This window comes from Pseudoliparis swirei, chromosome 1 (genome assembly GCF_029220125.1).
Source record: "Pseudoliparis swirei isolate HS2019 ecotype Mariana Trench chromosome 1, NWPU_hadal_v1, whole genome shotgun sequence".
In the NCBI taxonomy this organism is placed as follows: Eukaryota; Metazoa; Chordata; class Actinopteri; order Perciformes; family Liparidae; genus Pseudoliparis; species Pseudoliparis swirei.
Window position 1 is genome coordinate 12204639 of NC_079388.1, and position 21328 is coordinate 12225966.

Consider the following 21328-nt stretch of genomic DNA (forward strand, 5'->3'; position numbering starts at 1 on the left):
GTGCCTGAATGGGGCGCTGCACTTCCATAGTGTGTGGAGTTAAGATGACAGGGCAGTCACATATACACTTATTTCAAGTATAGTTTGACACTAATGTGACAAGGCCCAGGGCGATGTGCCACTAAGAGAGCTGTGAAGTACAACATGTTCACTCAACATGTACCATAATATAAATGTTATGATAAACATATGTATCGCATAAAGGTGGCTTCTGACACAAGACAAACTGTCACTAAAGAGTTCCCATAAAGACACAGAACGTTTAACGAGACTCCATGTTTTAATGTTCCTCTATCCTTCAATCTACTGCCTGCAGATTATCCCAGTCTTCAGCTGTGAGAGGTCTTCAGTTCATGATGTAGTGTCCTCAACGTTATAGCTTACTGTTTTATTAACGATTGAATGCTCCTTCCACACTTTGGATACAATGTTGAACCACCACACAAATATCAATAACTCCAGGGGCCCCTTGTGAATGTTGTATCCAGCCTTTTGAGTTGTCAAATTTCCATTGTAGACTGTGTGTCTGCAGTGCCCCTAGCTGCTTCATTTGTGCTCTCTGGGCTTGATGTGATGTCACGTCGCGGTAGGCTAACCACTCGTGTAATTGCAATAATGCTATATTGGAGATGCCATTCTCCCTCCATTTAGTTTCAGAGTGGGTACTTATCCTCATGGCCACAAGAGAGCGCCATTAGCGACACAACTGGCAGCTTCAAATTGACTGATGTTTGCTTTTACGAGACCATACATGCTCACAAGACACCATTAAAATGTATTTTTTCCCTCATCATCCGGTGAGCAACTACCCTGGTGGATTTCCGCTGGAAGGCAGGGTGCGACTCAGGAAGCACAAATGTGATCTTGAGTGAAGACATCAAGCGAGCAGATGTGTCAAGAGAGTTGTAAACAGCATTCAGGACTAATGTTCTCTCTCATCTGACATGTTACTGACATTTATATGGAATATGTAATCACATAGAATAAATAACACAATGTCAGCCATCAATCATTGCTCAATGTGCCCCCATAAATCTGCTCATGACATTTTGAAACAGTTTGAGTTTCTGCTTAAAATCAGTTCATTAAACGAAATCAAAGACATACATTCCTTCAAACAATTAATCTTTAATAGCACAAGTATACAAGACAATAAACATTCCCTCCCCCACTTGACATTTATGTTTCACAGATGATAACTCTGAATAAACTTTTTACAAAAGTATAAGCAGTTTTGACTGCAGCTGATGGGCGAGGAGGTGGGATTGAATATATGGCTCAGGAAGGTAAACGGGGCAGAGATAGGGTGGTCGTAGAGGTCAGAATATCAGCAGTGAAGGTGGAGGCAAGCCTGTTGACCACATCACCACAATGACGGGTCATATCTGGAGAGAGAGGAGCAAAGGACACAGTCAGCTTCCTATGAGTCATGACATCGTCATGCTGACAGTTTTACACACACACCTTGACTGTGGGAGCGTGTCTGTGCTTTCCTTCAACAGCAGCTCCGAGACCAGCGTGTCCAGAATGTCAGGACTGGACCTCTTTCCATACCTGAGACAAAAACAAAGACACAGAATGACATGCAGGGACTTATACGGACATAGCTTCAAAGGGCTCATCATCAACACTGACTGAGAGAGAAAAAAACCGCAGAGAAAAGAAAAGAGAGAGAGATGAATTAAGCAAATAAATACATTACATATTACTTTATCATGGATATAATATAGTCTCAGTGACGACTGAACACAGGCAGACCGAGATCCTGCAGGGGCAGCAGGAGTTGCATTGCAGGAGCTCATATTTCCTTCTCTGTCCCTCAGATGATAAACTCTGCAGCATGCCCTTGGGTGGCTTCACCTCTGCAGCCGGCATGCAAGCCTCTTATATTCAGAAGCAGAATGCTGTGGGTGATGGACGTGCCACGCTGGCATGGACTGATTTCCCCTCAGGTTTATTTACAGGTGATAAATGGACAGCGAGTGTTGTCACATGCTGTAAAGAAAGACTGGTTCCAGACCTGCAGAACATAGTCGCGCAGCTCCAAGAGGCAACACTTTAGGTAAACTTTGTTTAATGTCAACGTTTTTTTTCAGATTACCATGTCAACAACATAATAGGAAATGCCAAATCTTGCAGAAAGTTTCTTAGAAAGACCATGGTGATAGTAAACAGTAGAATTCTATATTTTTAAATTATAATAATTTTGTTGATGATAAATAATCCACTAAACTTAACATCCTGCATGCATTCCTACTCTGCATAACCTTTTAGCTTGCACAGTATTATTATTAATCAAAAAAGCTAAAAGTGTCAGAATATACGAAAGCATTACTTGATTACATTACTTTTTTATTTGATAGCAGCCATTAAATGGTGTTCGCATTTTTCGAGAATTGGAGAAAAAAATTAATTAAATCAATAGACTATAATGATGTGGGGACAAATATAAGTCCAGTGATTTGAGGAGGATAAACATTGCAAAGCATTCCTGTGATCGATTTAAAACGGACTCCGGCTCTGTAATAACAAAACTTTTATTCGATTCTCTTCTTGCAAAGAGGTGTAATGACTTCGCCTACCTCTGTCTCGTGATGAGGTTGATGTAGTGTCTCAGGGCTGAGTAGTACTTGGCCAGTTCCTCCGCCGGGGCGTCATCTCCAGGGTTCTCTGGTTTCACCGGGTATCCCTCCGTCAGGGCGCCCAGGCAGAGCAGCGCCCACAGCAGGAACCCCAGAGTCCACAGCCAGCTCATCACGTTAGGGTGCATCTGCTCGAGTGGAAACAAGTCACAAGTGTTAGTCCGTGTCACATCTCTGGACACGTGTTCCACTGTTCGGTTTTTAGATGAATTCCTATTCATTGAGATTATGTTTGTCGTTGAGGAATAAATGTCTAATTGGTAGTAAAAACAAACAAAACATGTAAAGACGTGTGCAGCTGCAACCAGCAGAGGCATGTCTTCAGACTTTAAGAAAGTTTCCTGTCAATAATATAGTCAAAGTATTCGTAAATAAAATATAAAGGTACTTACATTTCCTAGAGGATTAGAGGGAGAGTTGCAGTTGTCCTGAGGTCTCTCTCCTGTTGTTCTGGGCGCTTGTTGCGCGGTGGGTTTTTATATCTGTGCGCCAGACCCGCTGCAGAAAGACGCGTCAGAGCTGCAGTCTGTTTGGCGCAAGTCTCCTTTCTTCACGTGAACGTCACCAGTGATGCTGTCATCAATGGGCTTTTAAAAAAAACAGTTTACACCTATTTAAAAGACGTAGAATGTTGCAAACTAAAATTAGAACCAGTTAATAAACCCTTTCCCTAGAAATCGAGTGGGATTAGGAATTAATTCGTTTTATAAAGAATGTGGCTAATCAAGCTGCTATAATTTCATTTTAGGATCCACACCAATATGACTGATGTCCTTATTGGAGTGTTGCATATATGGTAGTAAACAATATAGAAAGTCCGATAAATTCAGAATAAAGTCAGTGTTTTGTTAATGTAACTATTCTAAAAAGTCATATATTATATTCTCAAATGTGTATCTGTACATAAACATAAACAACACACACACACACACACACATTTGCCACACCCTCCTAATAACTGACAGCGCTAAACAGATTGATACACACAGTGTGATGTTTTGGTGTCTATGAGCTGTCCCTGAGGGAGACGGTGATAAATCATTTCACAATCAAGTCGCGATTTATCTGCATAATGAGATCAATAATCCCACCTGAGGTAACAAAAGAATGCCAGTGATATGACACAGTGGGCGAACTTCAAATGAATCCTCCTAACCAAAAGAAGCTCCAAAAAAGGACGCGTCGGGTGATCTGGAAAAAAAAGATCTCAAACAGACTCACATGTAAGTGAGCCCCTTTTTTGATTCGCTGTTCGACTGAATCGGTCCACTAATTTTGTATATCGCAGCTCATTCCATCAGAAAAGAGAGACTGGGACACTCAAACGTGAACAAAAGGCCTAACATGAATATCAAGACACGTCAGTGAAGAGCTCAATCTCCTAGAAACCCACTTAATAAGAAAAACCCAAATAGCACTTCAAATGATTCTGTACCACCCAGCGCTTCATTTAAATCCTATTCAGCATCCTTTTGTATATCGACTCGCAGTCATATCATCTATCAAAATCAGCATTCTTCAGCATTGCTGCTTTTTAAGCAGCGCAGAGGATGCGTTCAGGGCTTTTTGTATAACGCAGGATGTTAAAGGGGAGATGAGGAATGAGACACAAGTGAGAGAACATGGAATCATGTTGATCGCAGGCAGGAATTAGAACTTCTAGTGACACACACAAACACACACACACACACACACACACAGTGGCTCACTGTCAATAGGTATAACACCTTTTAAAGCAAACAGCTTGCGGCTATGAGTGCCTGTCATGTGAATGAAGCAGATGCATGAACCACGTCGACTAAGTTGAGAGGTCAGTTCATGTTTGCTTAAACACCAGTATCAGAGTAACGTGACTTTGAACTCAATAATATGAGCTCCAGGGTTTAAGACACAGGTGACAGTTTAAGATTGATCCTTGAAGCGGAGAGGCTAACATAGAAGAGGCCATTATAGGTTATACTCGTGTCAGCTGAGAACAAGTCATAGAGTCTTCAGTCTTGCAGCTTCGTGAGGCTCCTCAGGGAAGTGGTGTATTGAGCGAAATGCTAACGCTTCCTTGGTATCATGCTCAAAACGACTGCCTAGTGTGTATAATTGGGAAGACTATTGTGTTACCATGTGCACCATCTTAGTTTAGCATTCATTGTGCAAGTAATTGGTCATTTACCTCAGTATCTGAAAAAAACGTCAGTGATCATCATTGGACCATACTTACAATTCATCCTGAAGGGAATGTGAATGTATTCCGATCCATCCAGTGTAGACGTTAAAGAGGAAAACCGTACGTTCCCAGCGAAAATTTATAGAGTGAACATTTCCTGTTGTCAAAACCTTGTTTATATTGATGAAAGAATCAATAATTAGAATGTATAGACTCTAGACCATGTGTACTCATGCATGGTCACAGTCCTTTCACTAATGCTTACAGCAGAATAATGCACCGCTGAGTCAGAAGGGTTTCACTGTTCATTTTAGTTTACTCTCAAAGCCCTTGCTGGCTACCTTAGGTGGAGCAAAATGTAAAAATAAATAAAAATAATGGATGAATCCCAAAAGAAACATGCTCCTCACAGAGTGGATGAGGAAACACACACAGACAAATCCACAGCTTTTTGGATAGATTCAAAATGTTTGAACAGCCAAAATCGTTTCCACCATGAGTCAAACTGTTTTTAGACAGCCAGTGAGTGAGCCCTGGGTGGCTCAAGGCGGGTCTTTATTGTACATATTGAGTCAAAATGTGTAACAGTAATATAAGGTAATGAACAAAATCAACTTAAGACAATGCAGTTATAAGATACTTAACCGAAATCTGCAGTATTTGTAGCTAATCTTACAATACAGTGGATTAGTCCATGCTTGTGATGGTATCAGTCTCAGCCTGTATGATACTCATTAAAGATTGCTCTATAATGAAAAGAGGCTCTTACAACCAGGTCAGAATTAAAGAGAAATCTTCTGGATTTCTGTGTAGCACAAAGAGGAATAGAGTGTCGTTCCTCCAGTGGAGACAAATGACAGTCCCGTTTGGAAACGCTAGTTCTACGAATCAAAATACCTACAATTAATGTAACAGGGATATATTGCCGCTCTAACACCTTTTGGTAAATGCTGTGTGAGACAATTTCTAGGAGCTCGGTTTGACGAAATAATTTCTATGGAGAACGACTCTTTAGAGAGTGAGCTCTTTTAAATGCAAATCTTTTTCCCTCCTCCCATCAGCATCCTGGTTTGGACAATAAGTTATCTACCACGATTTGTTAAGATGAAAAAGCCTGCTGTTATCTTCAACTAATGTGAGTCACACTCTTCAAACTTACAGTGTTTACAACTGTAAAAGCAAAAACTGACAAGCCTGTATGGTTCTCTCTGAGGCAGTTGCATGAAAACGGACTGGGAAGACAAGTGAATAAAGGCAAAATCTCAAGCAGCTTTGGTACTTTCTTGGCTATTTCACACAGACGTCTGACATCTAAATTGCTGCTATTTCCTACGCTATTGTGCTATGGTGACAATGTGTTACTTCTGGTAAGCAAGTACTACTATTACTTAGATAGAGCATCAGCAGCCCCCTGTTTAGCTTTGTGGGCTGCAGCTTCAAACGAGAGGTGATATGAGTAAAACGTGGTCCTTATATTAGGTTCATAATAAAGGGATTTTTGAATTTAATTAAATCAACTGAAACAACCAGATTACCAAATATTGAGCTGTGTTGCATTGTAAAATAAATTAGAAACAGACATATTTGAGCTTTTATTACTGATTCAATATTGTTTGCATAAATTACAACAAAAGTTGCCTTGCTTTTAAAGAACCGACCTCCCATCCAAGAAGTATCATTTTTGCTACCCACTTCTCTGAGCCATTAGCTATCATGCCTTCCAAGAAGCAAGTCCCCAAACAGTTTTCCTTTGATTTGGCTTTGACATTAATTGACAGCCTTCACAAGCAATTACTGAACTATATGGCATCTCAAAGAACACAAGTTCTCTGTCCTCCACTCTCAGTTCAGAGTAAATACAGTGCTGACAACTGCTCAATGAGGAAATAACAAGAAATAATGTCCTTTGTCGTTTTCTCATTTGTTCTTCTCTCTTTCTCTCTCTCTCTCTCTCTAATTAATCTCCCACTGCTTTAAGAGTCACTCCATCTAGTCTCAGTGTGTACCTGTCTTTACCTCTTCCCTCGATGTCCCTCGTTGTTTTCTGTAATCTGTGTGTGTGTGACATGTTAGTGCCACATCTGCTCCTCGGGTGAACGTAGCACCAATGTCACGTCAAGAGTGACATTACAGAAGGTCTTACTTTTGATTGACAGGTGGACAGAAGGTCGAGCCACCACGCTGTGACAGGTTGGTTCGGCTCAGGTGTGCAGGTCAGAGTCCAGAGCCTGGACATTAGGCTACCTGATGAAAGTTGAAACCACGTCAAAGGGCTCGACAATTTAGTTTAATACTTTTGTGACCTATGAGACCATAATACTCTGGATGTGTCATTGTCATGTCAGAGTGTTCGTGTGTTAGTGGAACCTCCATGCCATTGAATATGTATTAATATAGGCCTACATTCAGATGCTAACTAAGCTTATATAAGTGCTCCTTCAAGACCTCTTAAAAACCTTCATCACTTAAAATGTGCTTCAATGTTTATGGAGAAATGTGAAGGTAAGAAGGACGTCACGATGCCCAAAGTGGTTTCACATTTTAACATAACATGCCTGCTGAATGCACTTTGGATATCCTTTTTACAGCTCTTTGGCAAAGGTCTGAAGTGTCTGAGCATGTTGAGCGAGATGCACGCCTCACTGCCGAGGGACCTGATAATGGAGGGGAAATGTATGATTTAAGCAGTTTGAAAGCATCAATTCTCAGTGTGTCGTATTTATGATTTCCTCATTGCGATCAATCAGTCATTGAGTGTGTCCAAATATTTGTCCTGCAAATCAAATGCAATTACAGATTTAAATCTGCAGGTGCATAATGCTTAGTTTCTATTCGCAGAAACACACATGGACATACTCACGAGGAGAATCCTACACTCTCACACTGAAGCAACAACAGCGACAGATACATAACTTGAGGCCTCCTCCACACACATGCCACTTTATTTGCATGCACTTTAACTTAAACACACGCCACGCGTAACATACACTTTTAACTAAAACACACCACTTGAAGCACACACCCAAACACTTTCACATTATTTGTTGTCTTTCTGTCGTGTTGATTGTTGTTTGTTTGTCATGTCCAAATGTTGCACCTTCCACCAAAAAAAATTCCTCGTTTGTGTAAACATTCCTGGCAATAAAACTGTTTCTGATTCTGATTCTGATTCTGATTCTGATTTAATGCAGTATTGGGAATTGGGGTACGTGATGTATTAATGCTTTAATGATCAGAAATTGTATTGTTTAAATTACAACCAGGGGGGGGGTGCTAGTGACTATTTCTTTGCTCCATCCCAATGCGCGCAGACCGGCGTCGGAGCTCTGCAGCGGAACAATCGATCGGTGTATTGAGCACCCCTGCATTCAAGCATTAAATAGCCGAGAGGTTTTTTCAGCGTGAGGAATTCGATGTGTGGCGGGAGTGCGTGAGATAAGACCGAAATGCGTGAGTCTCACGCTCAATGCGTGAGACTTGAGAGCCCTGATTCGTGTGTGATGAAATGTAGAGCCACATCCAGCAGCCTGTTAGCTCAGCTTAGTGTACCATATAGCGGCTAGCTTGGCTCGGTTCAAAGGTAACACAATCTGCTACGAGCACCACTAAAGCTGACTAATTCACATGTTGCCTCGTGTTTGTTAAATAAGGAGCTTTATGCTATTTTCAGGCAGAGCGTAAAAGACATTTTAGCTAAGATAAGCTAACTGGCTGCTGGCCAAATACATTTAAAGGACTATGCTGTCTGTGATGTAAAACTGCATTTATTTTTCATTGACAAGTAGTTCAAGGTCAGTTTTTAGATTTAGCAAGATTCTAAATTAAAATAAAATTGGTGAACTCCGAACAAGGTCCAGTCTTTAGAGTGAATAAAGAATCCCTCACGGATGACTCGTACATTTTGTTCACACATAAATGCCATGTGTGTGTCTTTCTGGTCACATGAACTCCCTTAGTGTGTACACTGTATGAGCGTGTGCATTCGGCTGCATGCGTTTAAACACACTTCTGTCAGGCAAACATTATTGATTTAACCGTGCTATACAACATCCCATTCTGTTTGTTATCACTGTGCTTTGTGAAAAAGCTAAATCTATTTCTCGCGACCCGCTCTCCATCCCCCTCTCGGAATCTGTCGACACCGCACGGGATCGAAGCGGCGCCTCTATGAAGTAGCTGCAATTTCCCACTGTTTCTACCACAAAAGAGACGGAACACACACACACACACACACACACACACACACACACACATCCAATGTGTCCAATGTGTCAAAGTCATACGTAGGATTGGGCTTCGCTTTTAAGAGTTTGTGACGGTTTTTTTGTTCTTCTTAGAAACAGAACAAGCTGTATTTTGTTTGCGTAAGATCTGTCCTAAATAGATCTGTCCTGATAATAAGAACAGGGTACTTGGAGGAAAGAGAATATTCTAGTTTGAGTCGGATTTGAACATTTTAGTTGATGATTGGAAGTAGCACAGCGGTCCATATTTTATTCAAACCTGATTCACAGTTTGGCAAAAAAAGAAAGATAGCTGTGACAATAGAGCTGGATGTCCATTGACAATAATGTTATGTTATGTGCACAATACTTATTACATTTAAAAAAAATACACTTTCACATTTGGAAATAGTATTGGGTTACTTTGGGTATACATCTTTGTGTTCATTATTCTGTTAGTATGGTATTGTATATTAGACTGTATTAATACGCCCTAAAGAATGCCAGGTCATTTAGAGATCTACTTATTTCATAATTCTTTAACTGCAACACCAGATTTATTTTTCCACTTGGGGTGACTCGTTATTATTGCAACATGACCTTTTAAAGTTTATATGGCAAACATACTTGCAAACTGTTGCTTATTTACAAATCTATCAATCAGAGTAACATTAGTGTGGGTGTTATACCTGACGGCTTATCCGTTCCTTCTCTTTTAGCTCTGTTTTAGGTCTCCGCCAGCTCCTGAAGGAACGATCTGGCTCTTTGACTGCGAAATGCTCCACTACGTTCACTAGCTAGCCGCAAACCTCTACTGCAGTGTGTTCCTTTTGGCTCCCATATCCACGTCGGCTATGCAGTATCTTAATGAAGTAGCTTGTCCATCTTTTCAAGTATTTTGGAATTTCTTTTGTTGTACTTTCCCTCGGAGTCATCTAACAGTTTCAAGTGATTTGTCGGAACTCGATAGTCTGTTGTCTTTCTGTGCTTCTGCGTTTGTTACCTCTCTCTCTCTTTCTCTTTCTCTGTGGGTAAATTAGGGGCGTGTGTTGTTCGTCTCAAGGTGTGCCTACCACAAATGTCACTGGGGTATTTAAGTGTTTCCTTGCACAATAATTGCCAATTTAATCTTCTGTGCTCATGTCTTGATCTGTACTGTTGAATCTGTCAGTCAAGCTGGCCGTGGTTTCTATGGGGATATGGGAAATGTAGTAGTCATTCCCTCCAATTAATGGCCAAAGTAATTTACCTGTAGGCTCCTAAACAGGGTTGCTACGGAGAGGTAATTACTCTAAATTGTAATTGCGCCAGACTATCTGTCAGATCTTCACTTCTCAAAATAATTGGGTCTTTCTCTGCGAGTAAAAATGGGAATGCAGTAGAATCAGGTGAAGTTTTTCTTTAAAAGATGCTTTATTCTGTCAGTCATCAAAGCTCTTCTGGGTTGCAAAGAGGAAACGTGGATGGTTTGAAGTACTGTATGTATGCCGCTGTGAACGTTGTGTGCGTCACGCTGTATGCGTACGTACTTCTGTCTTGTGGCATCCTGCTACTATGGTCATTGTAGAACACTGAATCTTAAGTGTCAGCTTTCAGATGGGATCCCTTCCACTTCCTTCCCCAGCACCCAGCTTTATGAGAGACCCAGGTGCATCCATGCCATCTTTGAAATGTAGCCCTTCCTTTCCCTCGAGAGCACCTGTTCAGCTCACGAGCAAACACACAAACACACACACACACACACACACACAAACACACACCAAGTTCCTTGAGGCGATATTTACATTTAGGCACAGGTGACTTGAGATGCACTGGCCAGCCGCAGTGTCAATACTGATCCAGTTTGTCTTGCCATCCTTGCAGTGGAAACATTTGAGTGGGAGTGAATCCTCATTAAGATCCCTGTTAATTCTATTTCTCCGTTCAAGACGGGAAAGTGGGCCACCAATGGAGAAAGCATGGCCTGCTTCAAATCAGCCCTCGTCACTGCTGATCTACCGTGAGAAATGGGATTAATCAATCGGAGACAGTAAATGTACCTGCAAACTAAAAACAGAGCTCTTCACTGATCACGTACCTCCATGGTTCTGGTGTTATTTTGGTGGCCTGGTAAGTGGGAGGCGTTCTCTCAAGAATAGAACATCAAACAAACCTCAGATGTGTAAACTGACCGGATTATGGAGCGTGTATCGAGAGGGACTGCACTAAATACAAGTATGGGTTAGTTAGAGTATCAAATATGATTGTGATGAATTATTTATATAGATGACTATGTGTTGTTGAACTAATTATGACCTTGTAATTTCGATACATTTATCCTAAAAATTCTAAAAATTCAAATAACTAATTCTAAAATTGTTAGGATTTCATATTTTTCACATTTTATTTTTATTTTACATATATATATATATACTGTAAATATATATATATATATATATATATATATATATATATGTACAGGACTGTCTCAGAAAATTAGAATATTGTGATAAAGTTCTTTATTTTCTGTAATGCAATTAAAAACAAAATGTCATGCATTCTGGATTCATTACAAATCAACTGAAATATTGCAAGCCTTTTATTCTTTTAATATTGCTGATTATGGCTTACAGCTTAAGAAAACTCTAAAATCCTATTTCATAAAATTTTAATATTTCCTCAGACCAAGTTAAAAAAGATTTATAACAGCTGAGTGTTTGTCAAGGCTCAGGAAACCCTTGCAGGTGTTTCGAGTTAATTAGACAATTCAAGTGATTTGTTTAATACCCTACTAGTATACTTTTTCATGATATTCTAATATTTAGAGATAGGATATTTGAGTTTTCTTAAGCTGTAAGCCATAATCAGCAATAAATCAGAATAAAAGGCTTGCAATATTTCAGTTGATTTGTAATGAATCCAGAATGCATGACATTTTTGTTTTTTTAATTGCATTACAGAAAATAAAGAACTTCATCACAATATTCTAATTTTCTGAGACAGTCCTGTATATGTGTGTGTTTTTATGCAAAGTATTTCTGCAGCTCACACCACAAAATACTGAAAATCTCCTCACCAAGCTGTACCTCCAAATTTGATAAACTCACAATAATTTCATCTTTAGAATGTATTCAAATGCTTTCAGGCTTCCAAGTCAAACGTGGGGATGTGGATCACAAACGCTCCCCATGCTCTGATTGGATCAATATATTTTCAGTTGATTGTTTAGTTGTGAGACGGGAGTTAATAACGACTGTTGCTGACAGTTGGTTGTACCCCTTTGTCACGACACTAACGAAGACAGACACTTCACTGAAAAAGAAAATAATTAATATGTGAAACAATCAGAATGTTTTCAAGTGAAGATTCAATGTTACAAATCAGAAAAGGTGTATGATTTATTTGCATGGTTTAGTTCGACGGATGGACTCTGAGACGAATGTTGTTGTTTTTGTATTCAGTTTGTTGGTCTCTCTCTTACGGCGAACAGAGCTTGATGTTTTAGTAAACGTTACTTTGATCCTTGATGCGGAGCATCTCTCCTGGAAGCCATTTTCTCTGTCTTGATCTGAAAAACAGGCAAAGATTATGAAATTCACATAATGGGTAGCAGCAGGGAATACTGTGTAACTCAGAGGTACGAAACCTATTTAAAATCTATATCTTGAGCATTAACTGTACAAGGATCTGACGCACAGATGTTGTATAAAGTAAAGACTTGTTTCATAGAATGCATTTATCTGCAGGCACTGATAAATATAGAATACATTCCTCATGAACAAATATTGATTATTTCCAAAAAAGGATTAAACCATATATTGAGTGATACATTTTCTTCTAAAGTTACAGTGGTACATACAATGTGTGTCTTTTGAACATGAGGTTTCAAACTCTTAACTCAAAACCACAGTGTGGCATAAGTAAATGTTACATTGAGAAGTTAAACCTATTAAATCAAACTTAAATAAAAACACATAAATAGTGAAGCATGTGTAATTAATGTTGTACATTTAATCATTAAATACATTTGTAATCATTTTCAGAAGAGATCAAAATTACTTTTCAAAAGTTGCAGAAATCTACTCTTATTACATTTGAAAATGTAAACTTGGACATCCATTGATTGCATATGTTCTCCTCTGATCATCCAATTTATGAAAGTTATGTCTTAAATAAGGAAAATTTACAGATCTACTACAAATGGGTCCGACCTCAATGTCGTAATGAAATCAAAGGGATGCATGCACTGGACACTTTTCAGGGAGCAGGTCTCTGCTCTGCAGACTTGCTTGTTCAACACTGATGCTGTGCTGCTCTCTGCTGCCCTCACATGCTGCTTCAAGGAACTTTCTTCTCCTAAGGTGCAATGCATGGACACACAGCTGCTCCAGCAGTCTAACAAAGGTCGACTCTCCAAAACAGTCCATTAATTGTGGACTTTTTTGGAGAGTCTGCAATTGATTGTCTGAACTAAAAAAAAGTTTCTACATGCTGATTTTGCTCCTTTTGACTACAAATCCTTGGGATGTTCCAGACCTACTGAGCCTTAAGGAACGAGCCACATACACAAGTTTAAAACTGACAACTCCACTGCATCTTTCCATTCAAAATTATATTTTCCCATAGGCAACATTTCTGGTTCTCACCTGTGTCGCTGATTTCCAAAGCGAGATAGCCGTCCAACAAGGAGCAGAACCCCGTCAGCCCCCCCATGGCAGCATAAGGGACATCTCTGCCTGTAGGCTGACCACGTGCCCCCCTCTCTAGTTTTGTCTCAACCTGAGTTAAAGGGATTTGAGTTCAAATTTAGTTCAAAGTGTGCCACTTTATGTTACTCAATAAATAGTAGCAATATTGTTAATCTAGGTCAAGCATTACTAGCCTGTGTGTTTTTTTAATGATCTGTGTTTAACATTTGACTCTACTTACCAGCGTCTGATGGGCAAAGCTTGGCTGACCACAACCACAAGTATAGGGGCTCTTGAACCCAGAACAGGAACTGCCTGAAAAATGTTATTCTCATCTTGAACATGAACCATGTATATGACTCATGTGCGTAAAATGCTAGAATTATTTTGGGTTAGAATTAATCTTCTCTCTTTAAATTTACTTATTTCATTCTCACATTTTTTGCATAAGTGGCCAGAAGCTTCACTGTGATCCTGAGGAAAGTGTTTACACCTGCAGCGGACAGGATTTGGCCCAATCTGGGGAACATACTGGTAGGCAGAACAAGGACACCCTCTGACCTGGCATGGTAGGGCTAAAGGCCGCTCAGAGGGGACCACCTCAAAGTCGGTCTTGTGTTGCTTATATCTGGAGGAAATTATATTAATCAGAAATGTGTTTATACATGTAAATATATGTGTGTGGTGGTGAGAAAGGAATGACACTAGATGGTGTGTGTTATCAGGGAATCATACTACCTATGTGTACAGAAACACTGTGTCTCGGGACCAATGAGTTTGCAGTCGATACCTCCTGGGACCCCAACGCTGACATAGAGCCTGTTTTTCATTCGTTGAGGGAGAAACTTCCTCTTGTACTCCTCATATTTCTCTGGCGTGAACAGTTGTCCTCCATCATCATCACCCACAATCCTTGAAAAGACAAACCACCAATAAAAAAGCTAATTATGGGCATGTACAGTAACTTATAACAAAGGGATATTGTGTTATTGTATTATCTGTTAACCTACATGCCCTCCTCTGTAGTTAGCATTAAATAGCATGTTGGATGACAGATGCTGGCTGCTTGATCACAAGTGTATAAAACACCTCCAGGGATGAACTAAAGTCCGGAGTTGAAACATAAAGTATAACATTGAGTCAAACCTTTTGTAATCCATGTAGTCATCGACCGCTTGTAGAGCTGATTCATCGAGGCATATTTTCTCCATTGTCGCAAATTTTGTCTCGCACAGCAGTAAAACTTCTGTTTATCAGTTTACTGTGTTGCCATGGAAATGTTTGCACACGTCCCTCTAGCGGTCGTAAAGTGAACTGCAAATCCGCTCACGGAAAGAGAGGGAGGGAGAGGACAGAAGTAAAGTTATGTTTGCTCACTAAACCTTAATCAAGCAAACAGTAACATTAGCGGTAATGTAGCTTAGCTCACACATCGAACACGTTTCCACTAACTGTAAAAGCTCAAGTAAAGTGAAAAGGTTAGCGCTTTTTTGTTTTGTTTAAAGTAAACCGGATTAACTACAGTTTAAATATTTACCTCCACTGAAACCAAGTAACTGTTACTACTAACGCCAATAACTTTACAACGTAATAACTTTACAACGTGTCGTGTTTACTTTCGGGTAGTGTAAATACATTTCCCATAATGCAACAGTGATGAAGCATCCAGTCGACGTTCAGGGGAACCATGACAGTCTGCACACGCTTGGAATCGTAGCTATCCACTTCTTTTTGCTCGGACATCGTTGTTTTCGACACGGTATAGGAATAAGCTGAAATGGAAACGAGGGAGAGCTGACGCCTTAACGCGTTACTCGGTAGCTAACATTATTGAGGGAGACAGCAGGCTTTCCATCCCCCGCTTGACAGCCCAAACATCGAGCACCATTCAGTGGCAGCCGAAGCTCTCCGGCGTCTCGTCCCTGCTTCTCTATCCTGATAAATCCCTCTGCGACCTCCAGGTAGCTTCTCAGACAACCCACTGAGGTAAAGTATCTGTTTTTGTTGGGGTTTGATTAATCTGCCGATAATAGTTTAGCCTTTTTGGTTGCAGGTCAAGTTTTTAGTGTTGCTACTTTACATGTAACTATGTGCAGCTAAGCTCACTGTTAGTGGAGTTGGTAATAGCTTCAACTAAGCTTTGTGCGGCTGCTAATGGTTATAAAATAATGTTCGTGAAATGTACGTATCCAAAAATAGTACATGTTTCGCGTCTTGGTCGAGTGTTGTAGTTTTACATTTCACGTCACATGTCATCACATTGTTTGTGTAGTCGTTATAAGCAAAGTTTAGCAAATCAACATGTTCACCAAGTTGTCAAAGGATCGATGTGTTTAGTCCACGTTACAGTGTCCCATCATGCACCTTGTCTTTGTCTTTATATACACTACCGTTCAAAAGTTTGGGGTCACTTAGAAATGTCTTTTTCAAAGAAAAGCACTGTTTTTTCAATAAAGATAACATTAAATTAATCAAAAATACACTATATACATTGTTAATGTGGTAAATGACTATTCAAGGTGGAAGTGTCTGGTTTCTAATGAAATATCTTCATAGGTGTATAGAGGCCCATTTAAAGCAACGATCACGCCAGTGTTCTAATGGTACATTGTGTTTGCTAATCACCTTAGAAGACTAATATCTGATTATAAAACCCTTGTGCAATTATGCTAGCACAGCTGAAAACAGTTATGCTGGTGATATAAGCTATACAACTGGCCTTCCTTTGAGCTTGAAGTTTGAAGAACAAAATTAATACTTCAAATATTAATCATTATTTCTAACCTTGTCAATGTCTTGACTATATGTTCTATGAAATGTTCAATTCATTTGATAAATAAAAGTGAGTTTTCATGGAAGACACAAAATTGTCTGTGTGACCCCAAACTTTTGAACGGTAGTGTATGTGTACCTCATCCATCCTAACATTGACATTTCCTTTTTTAGTTCATAGGACAGGTCAGGTGAGTCTGTTTGTCTACGAGTTGATGAAACACAGGTGAAAACTGTTGGGGTCAATATTTAACCACCGGATTAGGTATTTTGAATGACAACGTGTGCCTTTCAATTGTCAACCCTCCCTTAAGTAGGCAATTTTCAATCGGTCCTAAAACAGCCTAAACAAGTGGAACAACATTCATGAGCTTGTGCCGACATTGGTGGACCTTCCCATGGAGCATAGATCCTGCCTGGTGAATAACTGAAAAGACTAACAGTGGGACAGTGGCTGAATACCAAAAACTCTTCTGGTTGTTGCGTCAACCATATTAATAAATAAAGATGGATGTGATCTGGTGCCAGACATATGGAAGGCAAAGGAAATCATCCTCAAGATGTATTTGCCCCGGTGCTTGAATAGCTCACACATATATGTTAACGTAGCACCCTACACAGAAAGTCCACTCCAACCTGACATGTTATTTGTACTTTATTGTGCAAAAACTCTCTGGATCATGCATTGCATGTTTTCTTTTCCATGCACGGCACTTATTTTGAACGGTTCAAATGACCTAATCTTTCATCTTATTATGAAATGTGAAGAACATTTATTTTACACTTTTTATCTTCAGAATGTGTTGCTAAAACATTGCCCAGATCCTGATCGAGACTAGCAGCTAAACATTGCAACACTTAAAAAGGTTGGCAACGCTTTCAAGTTTGTCTGTTGACACAGTTACATATTTGTCAGTCACAATGTGTTTGGAATTCTGACCAGTTTCAACTTTTACTTTCATCAAGATGTTACACCGTGTCTTTCCCTTCTAGTTCTTGCCCACTGAAACACAGCGACCAGGTCATAGGAAGGACGTGTGTGTGTGTGTAGATAGACTGGGAAGCATTGCTAAACGGATTCTGTTACCTTTCTTTTCATAATTGATTCATTCGGTCACTGTCCCCTTTGACTTCAATAGGAAGGGACACTACCACATCCAAGAGAGAAAGAGAGCGCGCAGAATGAACTTGGTAACAAAGTTGTGAAAACTAAGAAATTATCATCCAATTTCACTTCCATGTGCACAGTGCAATCACAGGCCATTTGCCAGTCAAATAACCAGTGTGGAGGTTGGCTTAGTGAATGAATACCCTCTGTGCCACTGGTTGGTGCTTTGTCATCTATCTGAAGCTGCAAAGTGTGTCCAATGAAATCTATACTGGTAATCAGGTTTCTGAGCTCAGAGGGCTAACAAATGTTTGTTGATGAGTGGGCTATTACCCCAAGTAATAGCTAAATAATCTAGGTAGCCACTTTGATCTCGTCACTAGCGCCTTGCCAATAAGGATGAGGTAGGTTTTTTTTTCTTTTTCCTATCCAGCACATGCAGTGGTATTTGTTTGTCTGTTGAAAAATCTTGGTGCATTTTATTCACTCTGAAAAAAGCACTGCTTGGTGGGCCTTTGAAGAAGTTACAGAAAGACTTGAGAAATGATCCTTCTAGTGTTTTTTGTTAGACAATAAAATCAGTTTCTTCTTTCAATTCAGGAAATTCTAGCATTGCACAATTCAAATATAAGGTTCATGCAAAAAAAAGGGAAGTGATGACAAAACAAATGTCTCTCTGTGTTTTTCTCTTTTGGTTAATCATATCTTTTTGTTTATCTTTGTATGCTTCTCCAACATAGTCAACAATGCCTGCGGACCCCCTGCCTGAACGCCCAGTCTGCATTGGTGATTTGATGTTAAGCGTCTTGCAGCCAAAGCACCTTTCCAAAAAACCCTGAATGCCGGTGTCTGTAGGCGGCAGCTTCCTTCTGGTTCCACTTCCTGGCTTCTGCTGTTGCTGAACACTGTTTCATATCCTCTTAGGAGGGGCAGTATACCTAAAGGGGTTAGAGAAACTTCTATTGCTGCATGGGTATAATGCAAGCATGTGTCCTGCTGGAGCTCACTTGAGCGAGGCACCAAAACCACTCCAGCTTTAGCAATACTTCGCACTGGATTTTGACTTCTTTGTAGATACAGACCCAATATAAAGATAATCTCCCTGCCATAATTAAGTAGTTATCACTCTAATATTTAATTTATTATTAAAATACCATCAGCCCAAGACCGGGCCTCTGCAGCTCCTCTCCCCTTCGCCAGCCCAGTACCATGCTGGGTGCACTCCTGGGGAGGAACATGTCACAGAAGCTGAGTGTGCTGCTGTTGGTATTTGGGCTGGCGTGGGGACTTCTGCTGCTGCATTACACTGTGCAGCAGCCTCGCCATCAGAGCAGCGCCGAGCTACGTGAGCAGATCCTGGAGCTCAGCCGGCGATACGTCAAGGTCTTGACAGAGGAGAACCAGAATGCACCAGGAGGGCTGCAGGGAACCTCCATGGCTGGCTATGGTAAGGATTTAGGGGGACAAGAGACGTGCTATGCAATACATTTATTATTTTGTAATATTGTTTTTTTTCCTGCCCATGAAATCACTTGCTTACTGCTGAACATTGGGTTTCAACATTATAAAAAAAACATTATAAAAAAAACATACTCTATCATTGATACATTTTCTTCCTTGTGTTTTTTTGTTCCCCCCCCTCACTTTCTTTCCCTCTCACATGCGCACACAGCTGATCTGAAGAGGACGATCGCTGTGCTACTGGAGGACATTCTGACTCGACTAGTCAAACTGGAGGGGAGAATTGAGTTGGCGGTCAATGTCTCCTCCACAAATACCTCTCACACAGCAGGGGGCGTCCTCGCCTCCGCTCCTGCTGCCCTGCAGAAACCCTCAAAGCAGGACACACCTGGCAGTCACCCTGGAACGCCACGCCTCCACCCACACATCCCTAATAGGCCTCGGCCACATCACCAAGCATAGTCTTAATAGAGATATAAAAATATTTAATTATTTTGAGCACATCACACTTTCCCAGCATTTATCACTGATGTTACCACATCAGACAAATGGAAAGCAATAGGGAGACATGTATACATCCAGAAAGATTAAAATTTGGGATCGTTCTCAGAAATGTTCAGCCAGCTCAGAAGGAAGGAGGTCTCCTCTATGTTCCAAATGCTGGTATTTATTTATTTTTTACCAAGACTGTAGCACATTTTTTAAACATTTGCATCTCTGGTTTAGTTTGGCTTAGATTTAATGCCATATTTGCATCTTCTGACTCTATACTCTGTAAACGGAACCAGATTCTCATACGCTTTATAATAAAAACGGCTTGAAATGTTCACCTATCTAAATTGGAAACTATTATACAATACTGCATCAACAAATCAAAATGCTGAACTAAACAGTACACATGATAGGTAGGGCAGCTGTTTTTGCTTTGTCTGTTTTTAGTTGGTGCAGTTGCTAATTGCTGTAAAAAGAAGATTCTACTTTTATCTTACACATAGTCTTAAGAATAATTAAGCAGTATAATTCATCTATCAAAGATAATCCAAAGAATGTTATTTGCACTCCATCTACAGGCAGTGTAATTGTGTTTTTACAATTGCTGCAAGGCAGTTTGAGGTTTATGCAGAAAATGATGGGATGATGCCTATTTGCCACTGTAAACATGAGTGTGTGTGTATTTGTGTTCTTTGTCTCAGTTAAAATCAATGGTTCCCTAGATGAGTGTTGATAAATGATTTAACTTGATGTGTAGCACATTGAATGCACTTGTAGTCGGTCGTAAGCCCTTCCGTGCTCTTAAGATGGCTGGCCTACTGCTACACATGTTCAGGGTTCATGTTGCACTGTGACTAGAGATTTTCTAAAAATACTGGGGTCATCCAACTTTGATATTTTAGGAGAGTGGATGTCAGTCTGGAATATGAATTAACTTTCTGCTGCTTCTGAGTAAGGTTTCCATTATACTGAGAAACTCTGGCACCTGCCCAGAGGAAGAAGATCTTTAGTTTGTACATCATGATGCTCATCAACATGATGACTTTGTGTGACAAGAAAGATGGATACTTTCATCTAAACTACTTTGTGATTGTATGAGACAACGTCAATGTTGGTGGCATACTTAAACATGAGTGGGAAGGCTTCAAAATGTTGCTGACACATTACAGACCTAAATATACATGAAGGCCTCAGCTGAAGTATCAAACTGTTTTGACTGTCTGCATTGAGTAATGCCATAAATGTACCTTGCTTCCTAATGCTAAAGTAGAAAAGTTGGTGAGGCCAACCGCTGCTGTATAGCTTTACTAATAAATTGACCTGATGGAAACAATAATCTATCCTCATGGTTATCAATTGCCGGTTTATGACATGAGCCAGTGCATTAACTAGCTACCATCGCAAACAGCATCACCATGTACATGCTCAGTGAATAATTTGTCATTAATACTATTTAATTAGTATTTCTGAATGTGTAGTTTTACCTTTGAAGAGTTCCAATGCCTGACTTGTGCTTGTTGTAATGCACAAGTGGGGTGAAATTCAAACGTGTGCAGAGTTGGCCACATTTACACATAGCCGGGTATTTACAGAAACGAATATTTCTGCCCCTCCGTTTTCAAAAATAACGTCGTACACACAAGGTCGTTTTCAAAAAAGTTTCTGTTTATATGAACCCGCATAAATACGGGCGCCATCATAACTATGCCGAACCTGTAGTCGGCAGTGTAACGAGAAGGATAAAGACATGCAAACCAATCAGAATTCTCAAAACCAACAACTACGAAAAACACGATCAACTT

General features: G+C 40.0%; 3 protein-coding genes across 3 annotated transcripts; 1 reads left to right on the forward strand and 2 right to left on the reverse strand.

Moving 5' to 3' along the window:
* Positions 1–1108: 1108 nt before the first annotated feature.
* Positions 1109–3064, reverse strand: npy (neuropeptide Y). Its single transcript, XM_056420191.1, has 4 exons — positions 3035–3064; positions 2583–2770; positions 1465–1554; positions 1109–1385 (listed from the first exon to the last, which is right to left on the reverse strand). The coding sequence occupies exons 2-4, from the start codon at positions 2768–2770 to the stop codon at positions 1364–1366; spliced, it is 300 nt and encodes a 99-aa protein (XP_056276166.1). The 5' UTR covers positions 3035–3064; the 3' UTR covers positions 1109–1363.
* Positions 3065–12014: 8950 nt separating this feature from the next.
* Positions 12015–15249, reverse strand: fam221a (family with sequence similarity 221 member A). Its single transcript, XM_056418003.1, has 6 exons — positions 14840–15249; positions 14432–14605; positions 14131–14321; positions 13935–14008; positions 13652–13784; positions 12015–12573 (listed from the first exon to the last, which is right to left on the reverse strand). Exons 1-6 carry the CDS (start codon positions 14902–14904, stop codon positions 12404–12406), a joined length of 807 nt encoding a protein of 268 aa, XP_056273978.1. The 5' UTR covers positions 14905–15249; the 3' UTR covers positions 12015–12403.
* Positions 15250–15392: 143 nt separating this feature from the next.
* Positions 15393–20862, forward strand: ccdc126 (coiled-coil domain containing 126). The gene is made up of 3 exons (XM_056418016.1): positions 15393–15679; positions 18314–19020; positions 19246–20862. Exons 2-3 carry the CDS (start codon positions 18783–18785, stop codon positions 19494–19496), a joined length of 489 nt encoding a protein of 162 aa, XP_056273991.1. The 5' UTR covers positions 15393–15679; positions 18314–18782; the 3' UTR covers positions 19497–20862.
* Positions 20863–21328: the final 466 nt, after the last annotated feature.